Raw genomic sequence first — 23109 nt, 5'->3', positions numbered from 1 at the left:
TTTTTAATTTTTTATTAAATTTAAGACAAATTAATCTTTTCATTAAACAATTTTTTATTTTTTAAATCACCTTTTGTTTTTTTAAATATATTAGAGATGCATCTTTTTTATTCAATAGAGATGAATTTATATCAAAGATCACTTTGCATTTATTTTGATTAGAAAATCAATAATCAATTTACCATCATACAAGAATACGAATTCGATGTTGATAAAAATATTTTGTTATTGTTATGAAATGTATTTTGTTATGACATGTATTTTTAAAAATGAAAGTCATATTCATATATTAAATTCTACTCTACCTTTATAATATATAATAAAGTGATAATCTAATTTGTTCCGACAACACGTGCTGCGGTTGAAGGGTCACACGGATCCGATTACTTATTTAGTTATTTAGTTGCATTTTAATTTTGGTTCTGAATACATTGCTGCTCTATCTCTCTATCTACTATCCACCCTTTCTTTCTTTCTTTCCTTCTTATCATCTCCCACTTCCAATTCCCAGCACAGAACCAAACCATTCTCTTCATTCATTCCTTCCTCGAATAAATAATCAATTCAGGAGAACAAAAGAAAAGAAAATAATAATAATAATAATTTAGAAACCCTAAAATTAACTACCATGCGCTTCAATTGCTGCCACGTGTCGCTGGCGTTCGTTCTGAAGTTCTTGAATTTCCTTCAAGCTTTCATTGGGGTTTCGATTCTGATGTACTCAATATGGATGCTGAATCAATGGAATCATCAAGAAATTCCGCAACCACCGTTCCCTCATTCTCCTCATATCGCTCTTCATGGTTCTCTTGGCTTCGATCTCAATTCTATTAACCTCCCTGCTCCATGGTAAGCTTTTTTTTTTCATTTTTCTTTTCAATTTTTTTTTATTTTCTTAATTTTACGATTGAATAGGGTTTTCAGATTCGTTTCTGAGTAAATAGTGTTATCAGTCTTATTAGTCTTTATATTTAGTGTTTAGTTATCGAAACGTTAGATTCTAATTTGATATTAAATGCTGAAGACTATGTTAAAGGTTTTTAATGTTGAGCAGTTAGGTGTTGGACTTTTGTTTTATTTGCACTTTTATAAAAGAAATGCTATTTGCACTGTTGAACAGCAAAAATTCTTTGTACACACAAAAAATAAGCCGTGTGTATATAAGTATATTTACCAATTTTCATTATGTATTTTGTATTTTAACATGTATTATATACGGTTGGTGCATGCATGGTTGAGTTAGTAGTACTGTAGTAGTATTTTCCAAAATTGTTCTGACCGTAATGGGATAGTAATAAGTGATCAATTAAATGCTGCTAGGCTGGTTATTGAAACAGTGAATATTTTTATAGTTTGAAAAAATTAAAGATATTTATAAAGCATTTCATGTTTCGGTATTTACTAATTTTACTAATTAGTGTAATGTATTTAAAGGGCATAGAATTGTTTCTTAGTTTGAATGTCTCGAACTATTTTCACACTGACAATAGGTTCTAAAAATTTCCCCGCTTATGTGGATTGGGATTGTCATAAGAATAATACAATAATAAAACTGTTAAAAGCAGCTAAAAACACAGTTTCACCAGCATCTCCACTCCTACACTTACAGCATTGAAATGAAAGTTATAATCTATCCAGCATTTCTCTAAGCCGCCACATTTCTGCATAGATGTTGGAATCAGAATGTAATTGTGTATAAAATAGAAATCCAAGTATGTTTCAGTATAATCAGATAGTGAAAACTGTGCTGATGTGAGATAATGCATGTGTAAGAGTGAAAACAGTGGAATTTTGTACTGTAATCTATTTGTAAACTCTTGCTTGACTGATTATTCCTTATTAACCCTGTTCTTGACTTTGTTGACAGGTTCATCTATGCCTTTATGGGAGTGGGAGTATTGGTGTGCTGTGTTACCTTCTTGGGTTGCATTGCAGCTGAATTGATTAATGGTTGCTGCTTATGTTTTGTATCCTTCTTGAAGCAGAGATATTTATTCACGGCTTAGTTTGGTTTATTATCATTTTTGCTCCTTGACCTTATTAAAATACCAGTACACGCTACTTGTCACAGTAATTCTTCTACTAGAAGCTGTTTTGGTGGGATTCATTGCCATTGATCATCGATGGGAAGAGGTTCTTGTTTTCTTCTCCCCTTGTCCCCTTTACAAACGTGATGGTGATGGTTACATTGGTCGAAATTTGTGTCCCTTTCTAATGTGGATATGCTGATTATTGCCTTTACAGCATCTTCCCATTGATCCTACTGGCCAACTTGACAGCCTTAAATCTTTCATCAAGGAGAACATGGATATATGTGAATGGGTTGGAATTGCTGTGCTTGTGATTCAGGTATGTCCATTTTCAGTTGCTTTTTCGGTGGTGATATTTGGCCTTTCTTGATCTCCAGTTTCTAACTAAAAAACTGAATAAGTTTTAAACCATAGTTCTGACTTGTTCTGATGTTTGCGGCAATCATTATCTGATAGATTATGAACTGGGGGAGCTTTCCCATTATTCTTTGCATGCAGAAAACTGTGTGTGTTGTTTTTTTAATCCTTGACATTTAATAGATTAAGGAAAGTTATCATGAGGTCAGGGGGTGTCATGTTTATATCCAGATAATATTATTGTATATGGAATCATCAACGTATTAATTTTGGACATTTTTGTTGAATCAGCCCGTATAGACTACTTCTAACATACTATAGAATGCACCATGGATCCCTTCAGTTGGATAGTTGATTTCAGTATATTAACCTAAGAAAAACAAAGAATGGCTGTTTATTGAATCTGGGTTAGATTGTTTATCATTGATAATTGGTAACGTAAACCATTTTATACTTGTGTTGAACTTTTTGCTGGACTGTGTGTTTACATGCTCTTTGAACTCCTCCTCTTCTGTGCATTGTTATGTTATTTTGGTGTAATCTAAAGATCTGATTTTTTGAATTATGTAGTAACCCATTGTCCTGAAAGCCGAATAAACTAATTGCTAAAAGTTATTATTTATGCTTGCTACTTATTCTTTAATGCTTCAATGACACATAATTATGGGGAACTGAGCCAGAAATAGAATATGCTGCATTGCTGAAGTTGTAATAGGAAAACTGGGGAAACAAAACATCTACTCCAGGTTAAACACAGTCACTGGCACATTTGCATGTCTATTCAGTAGTATTTATATCGGCCACCATATACCTTGCCATTCCTATTTTTTGTGCTTATGAATTTCCAAAATATTGTATCTGCATTACAAAAATAGTATTAACAACCTAGATGTGGCAACTATACTGCATGGATGCAAAGCATTTGCTGGATTTCTTTTTATCCAAAGTCCAAACCTTATGAATTGCTTTACATTATGATTAATGTAAAGGGTTTTTGGTTTCCTCTAATTTCCTCCCCCTTTTACTGTGGTTGCTAATTTTTCTTTTCTGTCAACTCCATTTAGGCCTCATCTCTATTAATGGCATTAGTTTTGCGAGCCTCAGTTTCTTCTAGGAGTGATGATTCAGCTTATGAGGACGAATATGATGCTAGGGTTCCTCTGGTAAGTCCTAAATCTAGCCAAGCATCTGGTTCAAGCAAATTTGATAACCGAGCTAATCACTCCGACATTTGGAGCTCACGGATGAGAGAGAAGGTATGCTGTTTTGAATGTCTAAAGTGTAACTTCTCTGGTAACCTCAATTTGAAGATACCACTTTATAATAATAAGAAAAATAAGTCATGACCTTGTGAACAGTTTTTTGATACTTGAAAACGAGGGCAAGCTTTTTCTAGTGTCAACTATGAACTACCAGAAGTTTCAAGCTATCATATGCATTTTCAAATTCTGTATTATTTTGTTTCCTGTCAACTAGTTTCACTGTTATATTGTGATTTCGGATTTATTATTTGCACACACTTTTAGATGCCTAATTAACTTTGATGCAAAACTCTGGTTACTGGTGATTACTCCATGTGTATGATAGTCTGGCATGCAGTCATGGGTTTTCCTATGCAAGAAAATTAGGTTCAGTGCTGTCTGTTATTTTTGCTTCAAATTATTCTTAATCACATATTAAATTATTAGAAACAGAATGAGCAAGTTTCCCACATATCTCTATACATTTGTTTCCCACATATTAAGATGTTTTTACCACACCTATATACAACTCATGTATTGAATAGTTGATACATAGCTATTTTATTTGATGTTCAGTGCTTTTAATAATAGATAGATTATTTTTTATTGAAGCTGGTGGTTATTTTAGTCATGTTTTTCATGATGGCAGTATGGTTTGAACAATAGTGAAAAGATCAGTTACCAACAACCATGAATCAGGCAATAACTGCTAATAGCTGCGAGCAATTCGGGATTTTGGTGACATATGGGGTACATATATGTAAATCTTATCTGTGTTCTGATATGTTTCATTTGTGTTTTTTGTTTTCCTGGAAAATTTATGATGTATGCTACATAGAAATGGTGTGTTTAAACAACTAACCTTGTTATAAAAACTTGAGTGTTTTGCATCTAAGTAGCTAAAAAGAAAAATTATGATAAATGAATAAATAAATAAAACGGTTAAGGATCCAATCTAAGCATTTTCATCAATGAAATTGCTGCACCGGCACTGTAGTCTTTCCTAGGATTGTATTATTCTTTTTCCGTAGGTAAGATGTTCAACTTTGGAAATATTCTATTCCTCGTTAAGTGCTAGGTCTGAGTTATAGTTTCTCTGTAGCAAATGTTTTTTCCCTCATTATTATTAAAACCGTAAACAAGATCACAGGTTTAAATCTTGTGGAGGATTAGGGGATATACCTGTAATTCACCAAAATAAATAAATAAAGACGGTAGAATTTGTAAAACTTATGTTCCTACAGATAGAAGAGCGAGATTCTTAGTGTAAGTACTTATGGCTCATCAGGAGAAATACAAGCAGCTTAAACTTCTAAAGTGAAACTTCTGAATAATGGTAATTACATGTTCCTCAATAGTAAGCAAGTGAACTGTTATTATACCTTTGATTTTACTTATTTGTTGTACATATTTGGAGATATTTAAGAGAATCAAAGGATGCAGTTCCTTTTTTAAAGAGAGCAAGAGTTGGGATTTTTTTTTTTAAATAAATATTTTAAATGTTTTACCGAAATATGTAATTTGGAGGTAATTTACAATTTTATGTAACATTACTTATTGTAAACGAATTAAGAATTGTATGCAAAATTATAAGGTTGAATTGTATGGTTAATGGTCAAAGTCTAAGAGATGTATCAAATATCAATGGACTTTTATGTACTGTGTAATGTTATTTTCTCAAAGTTTAATGTATGATAATTACCCATATCCAGTTTTCAACTTCTTTAAGACTACACATCTTTATTAACTGAGATTATCATCTTGTCTTGTCCTGACTCGAATGTGACAGGCCGTTAAACATGTTCAAATAGAACCGCATATTCCTTTAACATCATAGTACACTTCAGTCTATGTCTCCCTCCCAATTATGTGTTTGATAGAGAAATAACAAATGGTAACAGAAATCTCAGTCTCTTTCCGAGAATCATGCTTACTCTGCTTAGTGTGAGCTCCACCTGCAAGTTTAGGACAAAGGATAAGCTGAAATCATGTGCTGCAGTACTTTGAAATCTTGTGGTGTACACTCCACAATGCTTATCACGGGATCTATAGGCTGTACTAAGTTTTTGATACCGCAACTCTAGCTTCTATACTACTATTTTGGAAATTTTATACTTTTAACAATTTTGCAATTTGAACGACCCAAAAAACAACTCAATTAGACAATTCATAATCAAAATTGAGGTCATAAAACACATTAAAAATGAGTTAAAGTGTTAAAGAACATATGTATCTAAATGTATACAAAAATATTACATGCATATTAAAAATTAACTACTAATTCAGACACCATATATTTGTGTATGAATACATGTATTATTGAAGTAATTTTTAATGTGTATTATGTATTCTAATATTTATTTTTTACAAGGGATTGATTTGGTTATTAATTTTTTTTATGCCCCTAATATGATTTTTACATAAATTCATGATAGATGATTTTTAGTATGCTCATATCTTTTTTATTTAACAATTCATATTGTCCTATTAAGTTGGGTCAGTTATATATGAACCAAAAACATAATATGCCCTATCATAGATAGTTATTTCTAAATCACTTATTATTTTTCTTAGTGGTTTTTTTCCCCTTGAATCTCCTACCTTTAGTTACAACAATGTGATTTACTCTTCTAACTGCAGCCTTTATAAGCATTCTTCAAACATGTTTATATCACACTTTACACGATATTCTACCATCTTTTCTTATAATCAACAATATCCCAATTATCTCTAATTCATTCATAACTAATCTCTTCTGATATGATCCAACATGTCTACTCGTCCATCGAAAGATTCTCTTCTTTTTAATATTATGTTTTCTGTTGGCCATGTAAGATCCAACATTGTTAGTCTAACAGGAAAATAGCTGTGCAGTAAAATTTACTCTCATCTAGTACCATAATTGATAATATCGGTAAAAATCAGTTGATTAGATTCGGCCACTTAGACAATTGAAGAACACAATTCAGAACTTTACAAAATTAAGATCATTAGTACTTGTTAGTTACTTATTCTTGATTCATAGTATCGAAAAATGGGTCTAATGTCTAGCATTAATAATTTAACATGTAGCACTCTTGGTCTTGGAGAATATTCACATCATTTGGTCAAACTTGAAAACCAGTTTGTCCTCTTTCGCTTCAGGGCCTTGGGATTCTGTCCCCAAATTATGTGTTGCAAGAATATTTTTCTCTTATTTCTCTCTCATTATGCTCCATGAGTTATATAGTTGACTATATCCATGTCATGATTATTTAGTTGCTAATGTTAAGAAACTAATTTTATTTGGCTAATATTAATTAATTTTTTAAAAATTATTTTACTTATCTAAAATTTTAAATTCTTAATTTAACACTCTAAATTATAAATTTTAAATCTTAAAATTGATTACTATTAATTAAAAATTAATTCTTTATATTTTCTCTTATTTAATCAGGTCATATGATATGATTACTTTTATGTTTTAAGAGTTCTTTTTCCATCCTTTCAGAGTACAAAGTATCACTACAAGTTGTGGACACATTTTGAGTAGCTTATAAAATCAATCTGTCTCTGTTGACCAAATTATTGATCTTTGTCTGATAGTGGATTTCTGTTTTATTTAAAAGTATTGGATGGAAGGTCTAGATTTCTCAATACAAATAAAAACAATAAATTATTCCTACCCTTTAGTGATATCTCACTCAGTTCCTTATTTTTCTAATCCCATATAATCCTTATCGGAAACTAGAAAAAAAAAAAAAAAGAATATCTAAAAGATGTGACTAGAGGGAAAAAGAATAATCAAGGGGATACTTATGACAGCATTTATATATCATTTCTTTGACCACAATCTTTTCCTAATATTCCACACTCCATGTGTTGTAGGAGAATCTTATGTTAACTCCTAGCTGGAGTACAAGAATCAACATATATAATATAAGTTAAATTAATTAAATCACTTTCTGTTATCTCCCATCTCCCAATAAAAAAAAAGGATTGGTGAACAATTGAACATGCATAATATGGTTATATGGTTATAACTGATCTGTGTTTTATCTTGTAATTCTTATTAATCAGGTGCAAGGGGACTACTGATTTTGGTTCTGGTACATTACATCATCATGCATGCTCTACACAGTTGTAGAAATCATAGCACTGATACCACAGTAATGGCTAAATTGAGAGTTTCTAATATACCTTCATATTATTATTTTGGGTAGCTTTGTAACTGTTCAAATTCAGTTTAATAATAATTTATCTTTATTTTAGTTGCCTGTATTGGCTGTATAGCTATGAGATATTATGTAATTTCTAATTTTTTTCTAATTAGAATATTGTTATTCTGAGAACACACATAATTTCATAGTTAAAATTAGTACAAGATATAGAGATTGTGACTCATTAGAATGTCATTGAACAACATATTATGGACAGAATCATGGTCTTAATCTCATGATCTCTTCTGGCTTTGTTTCAAACAGTAGACTAGTGAATTTATGTACATGAACTAGAGTCATAAATATCAAATAACCGATACAATCTTAGGTAGCATTCAATACATTAGGTGAGTAGGGGCCATGTGCTGTTAATTCAATGCAACAATGATAGAGTTACAATATACATATCATTTAAAAGGGTTGAATAAGTTTCTGGTCTTTGAAGTACCTATACAATTTTTTGTTATGGTTTTGGTCCAAAATTTTCAAAAGTAGTGAAATTAGTCTCTACCATCATTCCACATACAAATCAACTTCATACTTATGGTTCAAGCTCTAAGTAGTACATATCTCCAAATAGTGGTTACTTACGAAAAAATTGTCTTGACATGAAGATAATATGCAAGAACTATTAAATAGAGTTATCATTTAACCGTTCTCAACTATCATGTTCTCAACTATCATTTTCACATGAAGACAATTTTGTGTGAGTAATTACCTTTCTGACTTTACTTTTGAAAATTTTTGGATCAAAAACTTATTTAACCCTTATTTAAAGCCAATATAGAAAGTGATCAAAAGGGATTGATTGAGGCCCTGGCAGTGAAATCAACCACAACATTTTCCACAAGTTCTTGAATTAAATCCCTCTCAATCTCCATCCCCAAAATATCAATCTCCAACTCCATAAGCTGAACCCATCCAATCCCCACAAGCTCTTTCTTGACAACATTTTCTACCACCAGGCTGTTGCTGTCCCCACAATCCCCCCAAACACACCTCACTCCACTTGCCATTAACTCTTTCATTTGATCCACAATGTGGTCCATAGAAAGGGAACATGTTCCACTACTGTGCACCCTGCACTTGTGGTGCTTCCCTGGTCCACACTCACCATTAGTCAGCTCCAAAATCGCCGCATTGACGCAGTCGAATACGAGCTTCTGACTTGATCTCATCTTCCTTCTCTTGGCCTCATTGAGATGCTGATGCTCCCTGTCATTGAGATTGACATATTTGCCCCTCAATGATGGGTCCAAGGGGCTTTCAAGGGAATGCCATCTTGTGTCAAAGGAGTCATTTTGTAGTTGATCATCAAGTCCAGCTGCTGATAGTAGTTTCTCAACAAGGAGAAGCCATTCTTGTTCCTCTGCCTTGCTGTCTAAGGAAGAATCATGTGCATCAGTATCACCCCATGAAAGGGTCCGAGATACTGATTCTATAGGTGGTGATTTGTCAATTAAATTGGACTTCAATGGCACCAATGATCCTATATAGAGAGAGGGAAAAAAAAGGAATAAAATTAGAGGTGGTAAATGAATGTTTGCTTATAAAGTGAAATGTAACAAAGAGTAAACATTCGAATTGATTCCAAAGAATTTTAAAGTCGGACATTTGGGTATTAAATAAGTTTTTATTTTTTAGAAGTTCTCAAGAATTGTTCTTGTCCAAACTCCATCGTTTTCAATCAATTTTTAATGTGTCATGAATAAATAAGTCTCTAACAAATTTTGTTATAAGCCAGTTAGGTTCCAGAAAATACATTTTAAGTTAGTCCCTTTTTAAAATGACGAAAGAACTAATGTATCTGGTAGAAGTAATCTTTGAAAATTTTTAAAGAATAAAAAATTGTTAGAAACTAAAATATTCGATCCAGAATTTCCTAAGGATGAATTTGAGTGTTTATTCTATAATAAAAGATTAAAGGGCATATTTTATCAAATAAGAACTTCCTGAAAAAGCATGAACCTGTGTCACTTATTATAGATAACGAGATAGGCCTGAGTATTACCCTGGTGACCACTCTTCATAGAGTCATAGAAATCATGATGAATGTCATCCTGAAATAGAGGCTCTAAAATTGAACTTGGACTTGGCTGATCTTGATTTTCGCTTGAAATCTCTGGCTTTGATACAATCAATTCATGCTACAAAAGAAAAAAAAACAGTTAAGGATCAGGGTACATATTTCAGAAATCAAGAATTTTATTTACTTCATGGAGCCTTGATTCTATGTTGTAACTAAAAAGTTTCAAGTTCAAAACTTAGATACAAGTTTAACGTTTGTCAAAATAATAGTATATACCTACCAAAGAGGTTGTGATTTACTAGTATACTAATCTTGTTGATTAGGAAGAGTTGGCTCTGTGATTTGTGATTATCACATTATTACATTTTGATACATTCTTGAATGAATGCATTTGATACAAAATACTTAAATTTATCGAAAATGTTTGGTAACAAAAAAATATTAACCAAAAACTATTGAAATTTATTACTTTTGGTTTCATTTAATACACCTTGCAATAAATAAATGTTAAAATAAAATAAGTTTGAGCTGTTTAGACTTATTGTTTTTTATCTCCCTAACATTACTGAAATTTATCAATGTATCGAATAATAAAAAGGATAGATCAAAGAGAATAGTGAGTAATTTGATAACCAAGAATGTTGATTGTTGATAGCATATCTAATTTAAGTTTCCTAATTAATTTGTTTCACACAACTTTGTCAAGCTAATTAATGTCCTTAGAGTAACACATTGCTTGCAAGTTGCAACTATAGAGTATAGTTATTATTTATTAATTCAGTTAAGACAAGCAATGCACAAACATTCTTGTGGGTCATAAAGGGATGCTTAAGATCTCACTATTAATAAGGACTGATTTTTTGTGTTATCCTATAATACCAAACATATTAAAAGCTAAACTACCATATTAAGCTACAAACATTACTAGAAAATGACTTCAACTAACTTATTTGTTTCCCATCAGGGGCATGGAGGAGGGAAAATTAGAGAAGAAATTTTAAAATAATCTTAACCACTTAAATTTGAATAAATAATTTTTATGTTTATTTCTATATTTTTGTTGTATGATTATACTAAGGATATGTTTGGTTGGGGATAAAAAATGAATGTAAACATTTTTATGAATGGGTTTCTTGCATAATTTCACATATCAAATTCACCTATAAAATTATACACTATTTTTCCACATGGGTCTCAGCCATTGGATGTTAAAAAGTAGAGATGCCTTTATAAAAAAAGGTAAAGAAGTTATTGAAACTGAAGAACTTGTTTGAGTTGTTTCAACCAGAATGTTGAATAATAAATGATTGAAAGAAAGAATGGAAGAAGAAAAGGGGAAAGTATTCATGAAAGAAAAGAAAATGTGAAAATAAAAAAAAAAACTTCACTTCTTTATTTTCAATGACAATCTCACTTTTTGTTTCCTTCTGTTTTAACTCTTTTATTCCATCCATTCCTTTTTCATTCTCTTCATAAATTATAGTCATGAACAAAATAAATAAAGTTTGTATATAACAAACAACAAATGCATATTTATATAAAAGTTTGCATAAAAATAGTAGTATTACCTCTAATGTAATTATGCCTTGCTGTTTTCTGTTAGAGACTGAATCTGATTCATATAGAGAACTACATTGGGATTTATCTTTGGATTTCTCCTTAGTTGATTTCTTCTTCCTTAAGAACAAGAAACTCGAAACTCTTCCTTTGAATGATAATCTCATACCCTTTGATCCATGCCCTTTGCCAGCATCATGATCACAAACTTCATCTCGGAGGCGAATTCGCCGGCTCTTAGGAGCACTGTTAACCATTAATTCTTCATTTCTTGATTTTCTTGGTTCTTGATCTTCAATGATAATATCCTTAACCTTAGGTGTAACATGCTTCTTTCTTTGTGAAAGAGAAAGCAGTTCACCCAAGGTGGATCTTCTCTTCACATGGATCTGTTCTTGGTGATGAAATTTGGTGTTTGAGGAAGTCATCATCATGATCCATCTCTCATACAGTCTTGACTTGGCTTCTATGCAGACTGGTGACTCTGGAGAACACGTGACGCGGTCCAAGGACCGCGTCGAATAAAGACTATGATCCCATGAATGTCTTGGAAGTTGTGACATAGTAGCATCTAAATCACTGAAACTCCTCCTATCTTTGTAATTATAATAGGATTTGTTAGATGAACACTCAAACAAAGTTTCATCACATTGACAAGTAAGCTCTCTTTTCACTTTTCTTGATTCGAAGAAATCATCTTCAGGTAATGAAGTTTTTGGAGAGTACATTGCCTTAAGATCATTAGTCTTCCCAGAACTCGGCTTCAATACAACGATTCGAGTAGATTGAACCGGAACATTGTGTTCGAGATTCTTTTCCATTCCTTCATTCTTTTTCTTCTTTTCCATTCTGGATGATCTGTTGTTGTTGTCAAGAGTCTTTGCAGGCCTCAGCAGAGTAATGAGCTCTGTCTCGGCCGGCGAAGCAGAGCGACGAAGATCATAAAGATTCTGAGAATCCAATAGCCTAATCAAGGCATCATTATTGGAGCTCAGAACTTTGAATCCATCTTCAAATTTCTTAGACTTTCTCGACATAAGTTTCGCTTCCATGAATTTCTGATGAATGAGAGCCATTTTATCTTGATTGTGAGCATTCTGTTCTGTTCTTGAATGAAGAACATCATGGACCATTTCCTTATCCTTAACACTATCTTCAACTTGCCAATGCTTTAATGGTGACCTTAAATGGCCATAAATGTGTTGAGAATAACACTTTTCATGTTTTCTCTCCAAAAATAAATTAGCCTCTCCCCTTGGAAGTGCTTCATCAAGCCCCATTAATTTGGCAACTACATTTGGTTGCTTGTGATTGGAATTTTCTTCTGCTTTCAACATCTTTTTTGGGTCTATGAGAATCTTGACAGTTGGTGATTCATTTTTTGACCCTCACCAACTTCCAATTGATCAATTGATGGAAGATAAGAAGCTGCAACAAGTGAATTAGGTTCAGTTTAACTGAGATGGAACTACATTATATAATATAAATATAATAAATAGCATAGTAAGATTTCAACTGAAGAAACCTTAAAAGTTAAACAAATTCCACACCAAGTTGGAAATAAACAAAGAACTATTAAAAATTTATATAGGAACCTCCAGCTAAGATAGTGGCATGAATTTGATGCTCTTGTTAACACATAAAAGCATAGAGATAATCATGATAATATAGAGTGAAGTGATATAATACCTGTATGTCTCTTAGGCCCTTTCCTTTGCTGTTATGTCCTTCAACCACTATTCTCTTTGCGGAAAGCTTTCAACAAGTTGTGGTTTTGTTTCTTTTCTAATAAATTCCCCTACGTGTTATCTATGCAAACTTTGAGTTGCACGTTAATTTGCACATGCTTGATATCAAAATTGAGCAAAAATATTAGATACTTCTAATTTTTTCAGTTTTCACAATCATGTGACATTCTTGTAGAGTCAGTTTAAAAAATGGTTATTATTATTATTATTATTATTATTATTATTATTATTATTATTATTATTATTATTATTATTGTTTCGACGCTTACGTGAACGTGAGGTCCAGACTCTTTATGAGGCCGCGTTCGATTTGTGTTGGTGCCGAAGTGTCGCTGTCCGAGTTCCTTGTGAGAAGGTAGATGATGGTACCTACAAGAGATTACGATACTTGAATGTCAATATATTTTATTGTAGAGAGATAGCCACCTTTGTAAAATAGTTCCACCTTTGGGGGTTGATCAGCGTTCCCTTTATTTTGGAAGTTTGTTGAAATTTATTTTTTAAATAAAATAAAAATAGTAGAATACCACTCTTGTCGTGCCCGACCTCTATGAGATCGGATAAGCGGATGAAACCATCTTATTTGGGTGGGCCTTTATCTTCGATTGGATCTGACTGCATATTTTTAGATTAGGGTATAAACAATTATTATTATTATTATTATTATTATTATTATTAAAACATAAAAATTTAGCCAATCAATGTACACTTCTACGCTTTTTGAGGTTCGCTAATGTCATAAACGATAGCGATGTGAATTACACTTGCGCTTATTAGATCAATAGATCCGCGAACAAGTTCTTCTTAATTTTGCATATTGATAAAGCGAAAAAAATAAGTATTTAACCATTTTTAAGTTAAAATAATAGAGCTCATGTATAATCAAAATTATAAATTTAATATAACTAATTCATACTTAATCACTTTATTATTATTTTTTTATTTTAGAGAATCTAAATTCAAAATAATAGGACACTATTCTTATAAATTATGTTAGTTCTCTTTAAAATAAAATACTATATATACTAATAATTAATCATTAAATCAGTTACTATAATTTATGTATATTTATATATGTTGTTTTATATATTTTTAATATATATTTTATATTTTAATATATTATTTATAAAAAATTAATTTTTATATGCACGTAGTATTAATTTGGTTGCACATTACTGTTACATTCAATGACCGAGCTTGAAATAAAATTTTGGAGGGTCAAAATTTTAACATAAAAATTTAAGGTAGAACTCATTTGATGCAACTCTTTGAATTTTTGAAAGTTGTATCTCACTTTTTTCGTGATTCATTAAAGTAGAAAAACTATTATATGTTCTTCTTCTTGAATATTAGTCTTCCTCTTAAAAAATGCATCAATTCTTTAATTTTTCATCATTATTTTGTATAAAAATTTGAATATATATCCTGTAAAATATGTAAAAAAAATTAGAAGGATAAATATTAAAATTTATAATATTTATTGATTTTTTTAATCAATTTATACAAATACAATAATATTAATACTTATTGAATATTCTAATATTTTTTATCATATAAAAAATTAAATTAAATAAATAAAAAAACCTAATTTTATAATGAGAAGCAAAGCATAATTTTTGGCCTGGCTATGTCTTCGGGAGGCTCTTCCTACTGCTGCATTTCGTTTTAGAAGGGGCATTTCGCACACGGATAGCTGTCCACGATGTTTCTCAAGTCAGGAGTCGGTTTTACATTGTATTCGGGATTGTCCAAAAGTCCAACTTGTTTGGCAAGCTTTAGGGATCTCCGATCAACCAGTGGATTTGATGAGTTGGTTCTTACATAATAGCAAACAGCGCCCCTTTAGATTCTTTTCTGGTCTCTGGTGGATTTGGTGTTCGAGAAATAACGAGATCTTTCATCCTCACGAGCATTGGACCACAGACAAGGTGATTGGTATGGCTTTGTCCTTAGAAAAGGAGCTCCGAAATATTTTTGAGTTGCAACGACTATCTATCCCCTCAACCATTAGTGGCTCTTGGATTCCCCCCTCAGTGGGTACCTTTAAGATTAATTGTGATGCTAGCTATCCTGGCAGTGGTGCTCGAGTTGGTTTTGCTTGTGTTAGCAGAGATTGGAAGGGAAGGTGGCAACGAGGCTGTCTGGGAACAATTGAGAGTCGTAGCATTTTTCAAGGAGAGTTGTTTGCTATTTGGAGAGGCTTTCTTTTAGCATGGGACTCGGGACAAAGAGACATTATATGTGAGACAGACTGTGTGGAGGCTTTTACTATTGTCAATAATTTACAAGACAGACATCATGGCAAAGACTGCAATGAGGACTATTTCTCCCAAGTGGAGCTTCCATTGCCTTGGAAGGAGTTTGAGAGTAGTATTCAGCGGGACTGCCTTTCTTAAGCAGTTTTTTGTTTTTTTTTCTTTCTTAGTTTTTGTTTATTTTCTTTTAAGTCACCAAAAAAAATAATGAGAGAGAGAGAGAGAGAGAGAGTGCAAGTTGGTTGAAGGGGTAAGTTATAAAGAGAGTTGGTTTAGCAAAAGAAAACTACAAAGAATTTTATACATTTATGTGGTAAAATCTTGAACGGGTCACGTATCGTTTTCTATTTATGAGTGACGTACAAGGCGCACATGCAACTGAAAATGACTTTTTTTAGTTAAGTAGACTAAAGCTCAATTAAACCTAACCTAAACGTATACTTTGCAAAAAGCTTGATTATCTTTACACAATGAACATGCATAACTTAGAAGTGAAAAATTGAAAGGGATTAAGGATACTAGGTAGCGTTTGTTTTCAGAGACAGGACACAGAGACATGGACAGTACATATTTAGAATGTGTTTGGAAGCAGATACATGGACACGGAACACATTGTTTCTGGGACAGTTTTTTATATTTTTGTGTCCACTCTTCTACGAAGGACAATGATGGACACGGAATTTGAAATAGTGGACACGGACTCTTTTATAAATTTTGTTTTCCTTTTTGTCCATAGATATTTTTTATTATTCCACTATTATCCCTTCTTATTTTTCCTATAATTAGTCTTGAAACTTTTGAAAGATAAATATTATTAAAGGTAAAATTGATCTTTTTAAAATGCTAAAAAATAATTTATAAGTTGTAATTGATTTTATATAATTTTAAAAAAATCAGTTTTTAGATAAAAAAAAATTGGTTTTCTAAATAAAAATAAATTTTTATGTGCAAAAACTTTTTTTTTTCATGTAAAAATAGATTTTTTTTTAAAACTGATTTTTTATTTAAAATTAATTTGGCTTATTAACCTAAACAAAATTTTTTATTAATCAAACTCAGATCTATTTTTTTATTAATCTTAACCATATGTATTCCTACATATTAATAATAAATTTAAAAATAAAATAAATATATTTATAATTTTTATTTTAATATAAATATTATTATATATTTTTTTATTAAAATTTTTTGTCTCTTCAAATATTTTTTCAAGTTTCGTCTGTACTCCTACGTACTCTCATTCTCTATTAAATTACTTTGTACTTGATGTAGAAAATTTGGAACTCTATTAAATTACTTTGTACTTGATGTAGAAAATTTGGAATCATATGGTTATTTTAGTCATTTCATATAATATTTTAGTCTTGTCCATATGTATCCAAACATAATACTGGACATTACATTAGTGTCTTGTACATCGTATCCAAACACAATACACAAACAATAATTTTTAGTGTCTCCGTCCTATTGTCTCTGTCTCAGTGTCATGTTCTTTCCTGTCTTTGAAAACAAACGCAGCCCTAGTGATTTGAAGTCAACCTATTTTTGATAAATGCAAATCAGTTATCAAGTTCAGAAAGTAGGTATAGATTTTATATCAAATGCTTATGAGACGAAACTACATTGTGATATTGATAACAAACTTGCTTTTGAGGATAATTCTACCTTGCTATTGCTCTGTTTGAATTTTTATAAGATTCTTCAATTTTAGAATTTGGACAAATCATTTCAGCATGTGGCATCATGTCACTCCAGCATTGTTAACTAGTAATTGCTTTTTAACCTTTCCTCATGTATGGTTTAGTCACTCTCCATACATGCTTATGCATCATCTCACTTTCTTTTACGGGTAAAAGTACTCTTTTCACTTTTTAGATGTCAAATTTGTATATATTTGTTCAGCCTTCTTTTCAAATTTTAGTTTGAATGGTAGATAAATATTTCAACTTGTAAATGCGTGACATAGCAATTCAAAAAATTAACAATTATAAGGTAAGCATTGATTAGAAACCCCCTAAAGAGTGTTTAGACTCTAGAGGATCATAGTCTGTTTGCTCTAGCTCATTGATACAGTCATTTCTATGAAGAGGAAAGGGAAATTTATTTTCTCTTTGCATGGACATATGAAGAAAAGTAGAGTTACGTATTTCAATCGAACTGTGCCGAAAACGATAAAGAACTTCCCTGTGATTTCCACCATCCATTTCTGGCTCAGAATTATCACTAATGTGTAACGGAGAAGACATACTTTCCCATTGCGGGAGCTCAAAATCACCGGAATTTGAGCTTCGGCAAGTTGAATGGGAACTAGTTAAGGATACTCCTAGCTTCTGACCTGAGATGAAATTGAGTGAAGATGAAAGCCGAGCTTCTGAATCAGAACGGTTATGATGGTAACCATTGTAAGCTGTTCGTCTAATCCAATGCTCATAAGGCTGAAGAAAGACACCGTCTTGATCATTTGAACTAATATCATTCTGGCAATCTGCTGACAGTGTAAAATGGCGCTTATTGTGTGATATTGGTAAAACATCGTGATTGGAATTCGAGTCCATGTCGCCCTCCTCTTCATGAAAGTATTTCTTAAACCTGAATTCACCTAATATATTCATCCACATCTGGTTTTCACCTTTACCTGAAGTTGAAAATGAAGGGACTAAATCTGGTTCTGGAGAAGTGTAAGCTATAGGCAAATTTATTTCGTCTGCGTGGCAGTCGAAACCATTTTCTAGCAGAAGAGGAATTGGTTCTCTCTTAAATTTCCCCTGCTCTTTGTAATGATTCAATGCAAAGGTGTCATGTTCTTGATCATAAAGCAGAAACTCATGTGTCACATTCCTCTTGTCACTGAAACTTGGAACTCTCCCTGAGTCACCCTCATGTTCTTTCATATTGTACAGAGGTGGAAACATGTGAGAATGAGAGGTTGGAAAGTCACTTCCCTCATTCGATCTTAGGAAAATAGGAGACAAGTGATCTCTGCTACATGGTTTTGGTTCGAATTCAAGAAGTCTTGGTTCGGATATCTTATAGTTCAATTGAAAATCTGAGTTCTGAAAATCAAGTAAACCACACCCAGCAGCATCCGTTTCTTCATTATATGGAAATCCAAGAGCACTGTCATACTTGGAACTGAAACTTGAAATTCTGTCAAATTTATCCTCAGGTTCATCTGTATTACAAGGTCGAAACTTGTGTGAATGTGAGGTTGGAAATTCCTTTGGAAAAATTCTTTCATTGGATCTTAGGAAAGTAGGAGGCATCAAGTAATCTCTAATACATGGATTTGATTCGTATTCAAGAAGTCTTGTCTCAGGTATCTGATTGTGTTCCTTAAATTGAACATCTGACTTTTGAGAATCAAGTAATCCATATCCAGCAGCATTCATTCCTTCATTATATGGAAATCCAAGAGTTGTGTCATGCTTGGTGCTGAAACTTGGAATTCTGTCCAGTTTGTATTCAGGTTCTGTTGTACTATAAGGAAGTCGAAACTTGTGAGAATTCGAGGTTGGAAATGCATGCTCTGTGGTAATTCTCTCATCAGAATTCAGTAACATAGGAGACAACAAATTATCACTAAAATACGAGCTTGATTGTTCAACAAGTTTCCTTGAAGTCATTTGATCAAGTTCCTTGGGTAAATCTGATTCTCTAGAATCAGGGAAACCATATCCGGCAGTATTCACTTTTTTCCATGGATTTCGATCCTCATATTTCTGGCACAGAAAACCACTTCTTTTAAGAAACCAAATCACGTTAGGAATGTATAGCTTTAGAAAAATGCTACAGCAACGTACATTTTCCTTAATGCTCACAGGAAATAGCCGACCAAGGAGCATGGAGACAATATCATCAAGCCTGAAAATTTTCTGTAGTATTCATGATAAGGGGTATGGACAAAACATTTAATATTAATAGAGGAATTGTGCCTAACCCTTTCAAAGAGAACTCCTCTTTATTAAGAAATAATGTATCTGCAACACACTGACGTAATTTCTGTCTCTTTCGACAGAAGATATTCCCATGCACATTCTGGTTTCCTGAAGATTTAACAGTATCAACACACATCCTTAAAAATATTGATTTCACCTCTTAAGCCACTCAAATGCATCTTTCCTACAATGGTATATTTTTAACTTCTGAAGGTCCAAGTAAAAGCTAGACTCATTCCTGCAGTGATGACCAAGTAAAATAAACCATGTACGATCAAATTGTTCAACACATTATTTTCCACTGAATTCACCTAGCAATCAAGAAATCAATATGAACAAAAATCAAACCTTCATCCGAAAATAAAGCTTGGGGCTTGAAAGTGTCACTGCAACCTTGAGAGTTTTTCTGGATTCTGCTAGGAGAGTGGAAATCTGCATAACCAATAAGAAAGATTAATTTGGGTACTACCGCCCTCATGATTCACTCAAAATACTTGTATGCTTCATATTTTAATTCATGGCATAAGAAAGACTTAATTATATAAAACTCAACAAAAATGTTGAACTAAAACTGAAAAGGGAACATGACTAAATGGTAATAGATATACTAGAAGAAAGAAACAAAGTTACCATAGTGTAGGATAGTTCTTAACTCATATGTATCACTGTTCCTAATAGTTTTAAGCATGTGAAACTTCAAAGTTATCACTATCTCTGTGAGAGGAGTTTGTGGAAAACTCTCCCTTAATACATACCTGAGTTATTCTTCACATCAGGTGTTGAGAAAAATGTGTCAGCTTTAACAGTTGATATGCCCTCCACAGTCCTCGAAGCATTGAAACCCATACTGCCTACCCTGATATCATCAATCCTCTCTGCATGGATATATAATGAATGTGACAAATATTCTTGTTTTTGTACAAGACAGCAATGACAAATGAGATCTTCATATCTTGAGGCCATCTCCAATTTTCTAGATACCTACCATCTACTATATATATATAATGGGGATTGGGAAAGGATTTATTACACAAATTTTGTTTCTAAAATACTGTTCATTATATATATTTATAAGATTCGAATCCAAGACCTCTTAGTTAAATTGGAAGATACTTACCACATTGACTAATCGCATATTTGTTACAATTATACATATTTAATAAATTAAAGGGTGGATTAATAGGCACTAAATCACTAGTAATAATTAAGGCCAAGAAAGTTGACAAGGATTCAATTCCTTATATAATTTTTTTGGTGAATAATCATGCTAGCTCATGAAATAAGTTTGAGTTCTTCAGTAAAATCTGCCAAAATAAATAGACAATTATTTCAACCAACCTCTGCAATGTTCAGTTTGTTCAGGCTCCTTAGGTAAGGAATCATCTTTTTGAACCGGCCGGTGAGAATTAAACCTCAGACCTGCATCCTGCTTCAATTTCTTAAAGAAAGCATACTCAGAAGTTTTGGGATCATTTGTACCTGAATACATACATAACCAGTTATGTAAGATATTAACCTACAAAAGCAACTTTCCATCTCAAAATTTAATACAATTACCAGCAGAATAAAATTTAAAAACATAGACGTAAACCTCAACAACAACAACAACAACAAAGCCTTGGGGGTTGGTTACATGTATAAAACAAAGCTGTTGTGCCCTGTCCATCTAATCAAATTTATGCTTAGATTCCTTTGGATATAACTTGGCACTCTTTTTATCAACTTATTCAGATGTAATCTTGTATGATTTAACTCTTTTCGACAACCATGAACATGCGCAATTGCACAATTGTACAAAACTACAATTACCCTGCCTGCCTACCAAAGCTGAGTATGAAAATTGCAGAATGCTTACCAGTTTTAATTTTCTTTTTTCCTTTTGGCGGTGTGTAAGAGCCTTCTAGTCTGCAGCTTTTATGGTTATCTTCTTCCGGAATTGTAGATTTCGTTCTTTTGCGGCAACCACTATCTGGAATAAGAAGGAAAACAAAGGCTCTATCGAATAATAAAATAGAAAATAATAAATAAATAATTGGTAAATTTTGAACTATCGTATCCATTCAAAACTATAAACAGAAACACAAAAAAAGGTTGAAACCGAAAACAAATCACTAATCAGAGATGTTAATTGGATACAAAAAAAACACAAAAAGTAAAGAAAAAATGGTGAATCGATAACTTAACAATAAATCAACCGCATACTAAACAAAAACCAAATAGAAAACGGAAGAGAAAGAAACAAAAAAAAAAAAGGAATGAGTAATTCGAAGTATGAATAATTGAAAAATCCAGAGAGGAAAAGGAACCTTCAGTGGTGTGGAATTCGGGTTTTGGAGGTTCATGGAATCGTGGTTGGCGGTGGCGAAATCGATCGATGAGATTATTCTTCGTTTTGTTCATCGGAATGAGTCGGTCCTGGAATTGCCGGTGTTAGTGGCAAGGGCAGTTGTGGAGAAAATATAAGACACTGGTTTTGGCGCCAAACCGCAAGTGACAGGTTGCGTGCTAGTTTTAATTTTAATTAGATTATGGTGGAAACTCAGGTGCAGTAGACTTCACGTGAAGTTGATATCTGAGAACCGTTAAATAATTTGACTGATTTGACTAAATTTTTATCTAACGGCTTTGAGGTATCAACTTTACGTGAAGTTTTTACCTTAAATTATTTATTTATTTATGAGGAGATGTGAAGCCCAAAAATTTTAATATGAAAATATTATTGGAGATCTGGTCGAAGATGAGGTTGAGAGGTGTTATTCTTGGTCCTTGAGTGTTGTCGCACTGAGAAGACTTAGTAAAATTTTTAAAATTTTTCGAAAAAAGGATAAATAAGTCTTTGATTTTTTGTCCCGTAGACATTTTTGTCATTCACTATTGTTAGTCAAAAAATAACTATATTCAAAGACTGAGGTGATTCGAAATATTAGTAAAGCCTCAGAAGTGGGAGTAGGAATCGAAAGGGATGTACTTGGAGGCATCGAGTAAGAAACCGATTGGCACGGGTTTGATTGGTATAGTAAATCAAACAGTTACCCGAATAAGAAAGATCGAAGATTTTGAAATTAAAAGGAATTCAGCAACTGTCACACGTCTGGACAAGAGAGCGGGAATGATTACTCAAATTCTCGCACACGTGGGGCGTCACTTCATTATTGATCGGTTATGGAAAAGGCTATAAATATTAGAAGGCTCGAAGATACAAGAGTTAGAACTTTTCTTAAAAAAATCACTCAAGTACACTCACATCCCAGCGAATTTCTGAATCTGCGTTCGAGTTAAATTTCTATAGGATTCCTTCCATGTTTTACCTTTTCAATTTATAATTTCAGCAAAATTTACTTTTCTTGTTCAGTTTATCTTTAAAGCAACCTTCAATTTCTCTGTCAAAATTACATTTCGGCACCTTTTAAATTTCTGTGTCAAAAGTCCTTTGATTCAGTTCGAAGGTGTTTTATTGCTTTGATTTAAATTTCAATGCATACCATTTTAATTTCAGTCAATTTTATTTTCCAAATCTTTATTTTACACTTTTCAGTCTTTTTCTTTTAATTCTCGTTTGATTCGAGGATCTTTGATGCACTTATAGAAAAAGTAGTACCTGCAAAAGAGAAACAGATTTCGCTCCCAGACCATTAGAATCGAACCACCTTCGATTTGGTAAAAATCGACAAAACAACTATTTGAAAATATTTCTAAATTTCTGACATTTTTAAAAGGTTGACATATATATTCCTCCATTCATATGGGTTTGTCAGGCT

At 32.3% G+C, this 23109-nt stretch overlaps 3 protein-coding genes across 6 annotated transcripts; 1 reads left to right on the top strand and 2 right to left on the bottom strand.

Moving 5' to 3' along the window:
- The first annotated feature begins 339 nt into the window (after positions 1–339).
- On the top strand, positions 340–4523 carry LOC112727201 (tetraspanin-20). Of its 2 annotated transcripts, none has more exons than XM_025776871.2 (6): positions 340–849; positions 1868–1967; positions 2053–2133; positions 2245–2349; positions 3452–3643; positions 4278–4523. In XM_025776871.2, exons 1-6 carry the CDS (start codon positions 629–631, stop codon positions 4320–4322), a joined length of 744 nt encoding a protein of 247 aa, XP_025632656.1. In that variant the 5' UTR covers positions 340–628; the 3' UTR covers positions 4323–4523. The 2 variants fall into 2 exon arrangements, with proteins under 2 accessions (XP_025632656.1, XP_072065181.1); XM_072209080.1 differs by having other exon boundaries at positions 415–849; positions 2053–2119; positions 2261–2349.
- Positions 4524–7954: 3431 nt separating this feature from the next.
- LOC112727200 (uncharacterized) lies at positions 7955–13223 on the bottom strand. The gene is made up of 4 exons (XM_025776869.3): positions 13103–13223; positions 11425–12841; positions 9839–9974; positions 7955–9316 (listed from the first exon to the last, which is right to left on the bottom strand). The coding sequence occupies exons 2-4, from the start codon at positions 12748–12750 to the stop codon at positions 8622–8624; spliced, it is 2157 nt and encodes a 718-aa protein (XP_025632654.1). The 5' UTR covers positions 12751–12841; positions 13103–13223; the 3' UTR covers positions 7955–8621.
- Positions 13224–17385: 4162 nt separating this feature from the next.
- Positions 17386–21823, bottom strand: LOC112727199 (uncharacterized). 3 transcript variants are annotated; one of them, XM_072209077.1, is made up of 7 exons: positions 21658–21823; positions 21207–21320; positions 20690–20830; positions 20107–20226; positions 19700–19783; positions 19217–19459; positions 17386–19135 (listed from the first exon to the last, which is right to left on the bottom strand). In XM_072209077.1, exons 1-6 carry the CDS (start codon positions 21749–21751, stop codon positions 19272–19274), a joined length of 741 nt encoding a protein of 246 aa, XP_072065178.1. In that variant the 5' UTR covers positions 21752–21823; the 3' UTR covers positions 17386–19135; positions 19217–19271. The 3 variants fall into 3 exon arrangements, with proteins under 3 accessions (XP_072065178.1, XP_072065177.1, XP_072065179.1); XM_072209078.1 differs by lacking the exon at positions 17386–19135 and having other exon boundaries at positions 19354–19589; XM_072209076.1 differs by lacking the exons at positions 19700–19783; positions 20107–20226; positions 20690–20830; positions 21207–21320; positions 21658–21823 and having other exon boundaries at positions 19217–19271.
- Positions 21824–23109: the final 1286 nt, after the last annotated feature.

The sequence above is a fragment of the Arachis hypogaea genome, chromosome 12 (assembly GCF_003086295.3).
Source record: "Arachis hypogaea cultivar Tifrunner chromosome 12, arahy.Tifrunner.gnm2.J5K5, whole genome shotgun sequence".
Lineage (NCBI taxonomy): Eukaryota > Viridiplantae > Streptophyta > Magnoliopsida > Fabales > Fabaceae > Arachis > Arachis hypogaea.
This window is presented reverse-complemented; position numbering and strand designations above follow the sequence as displayed.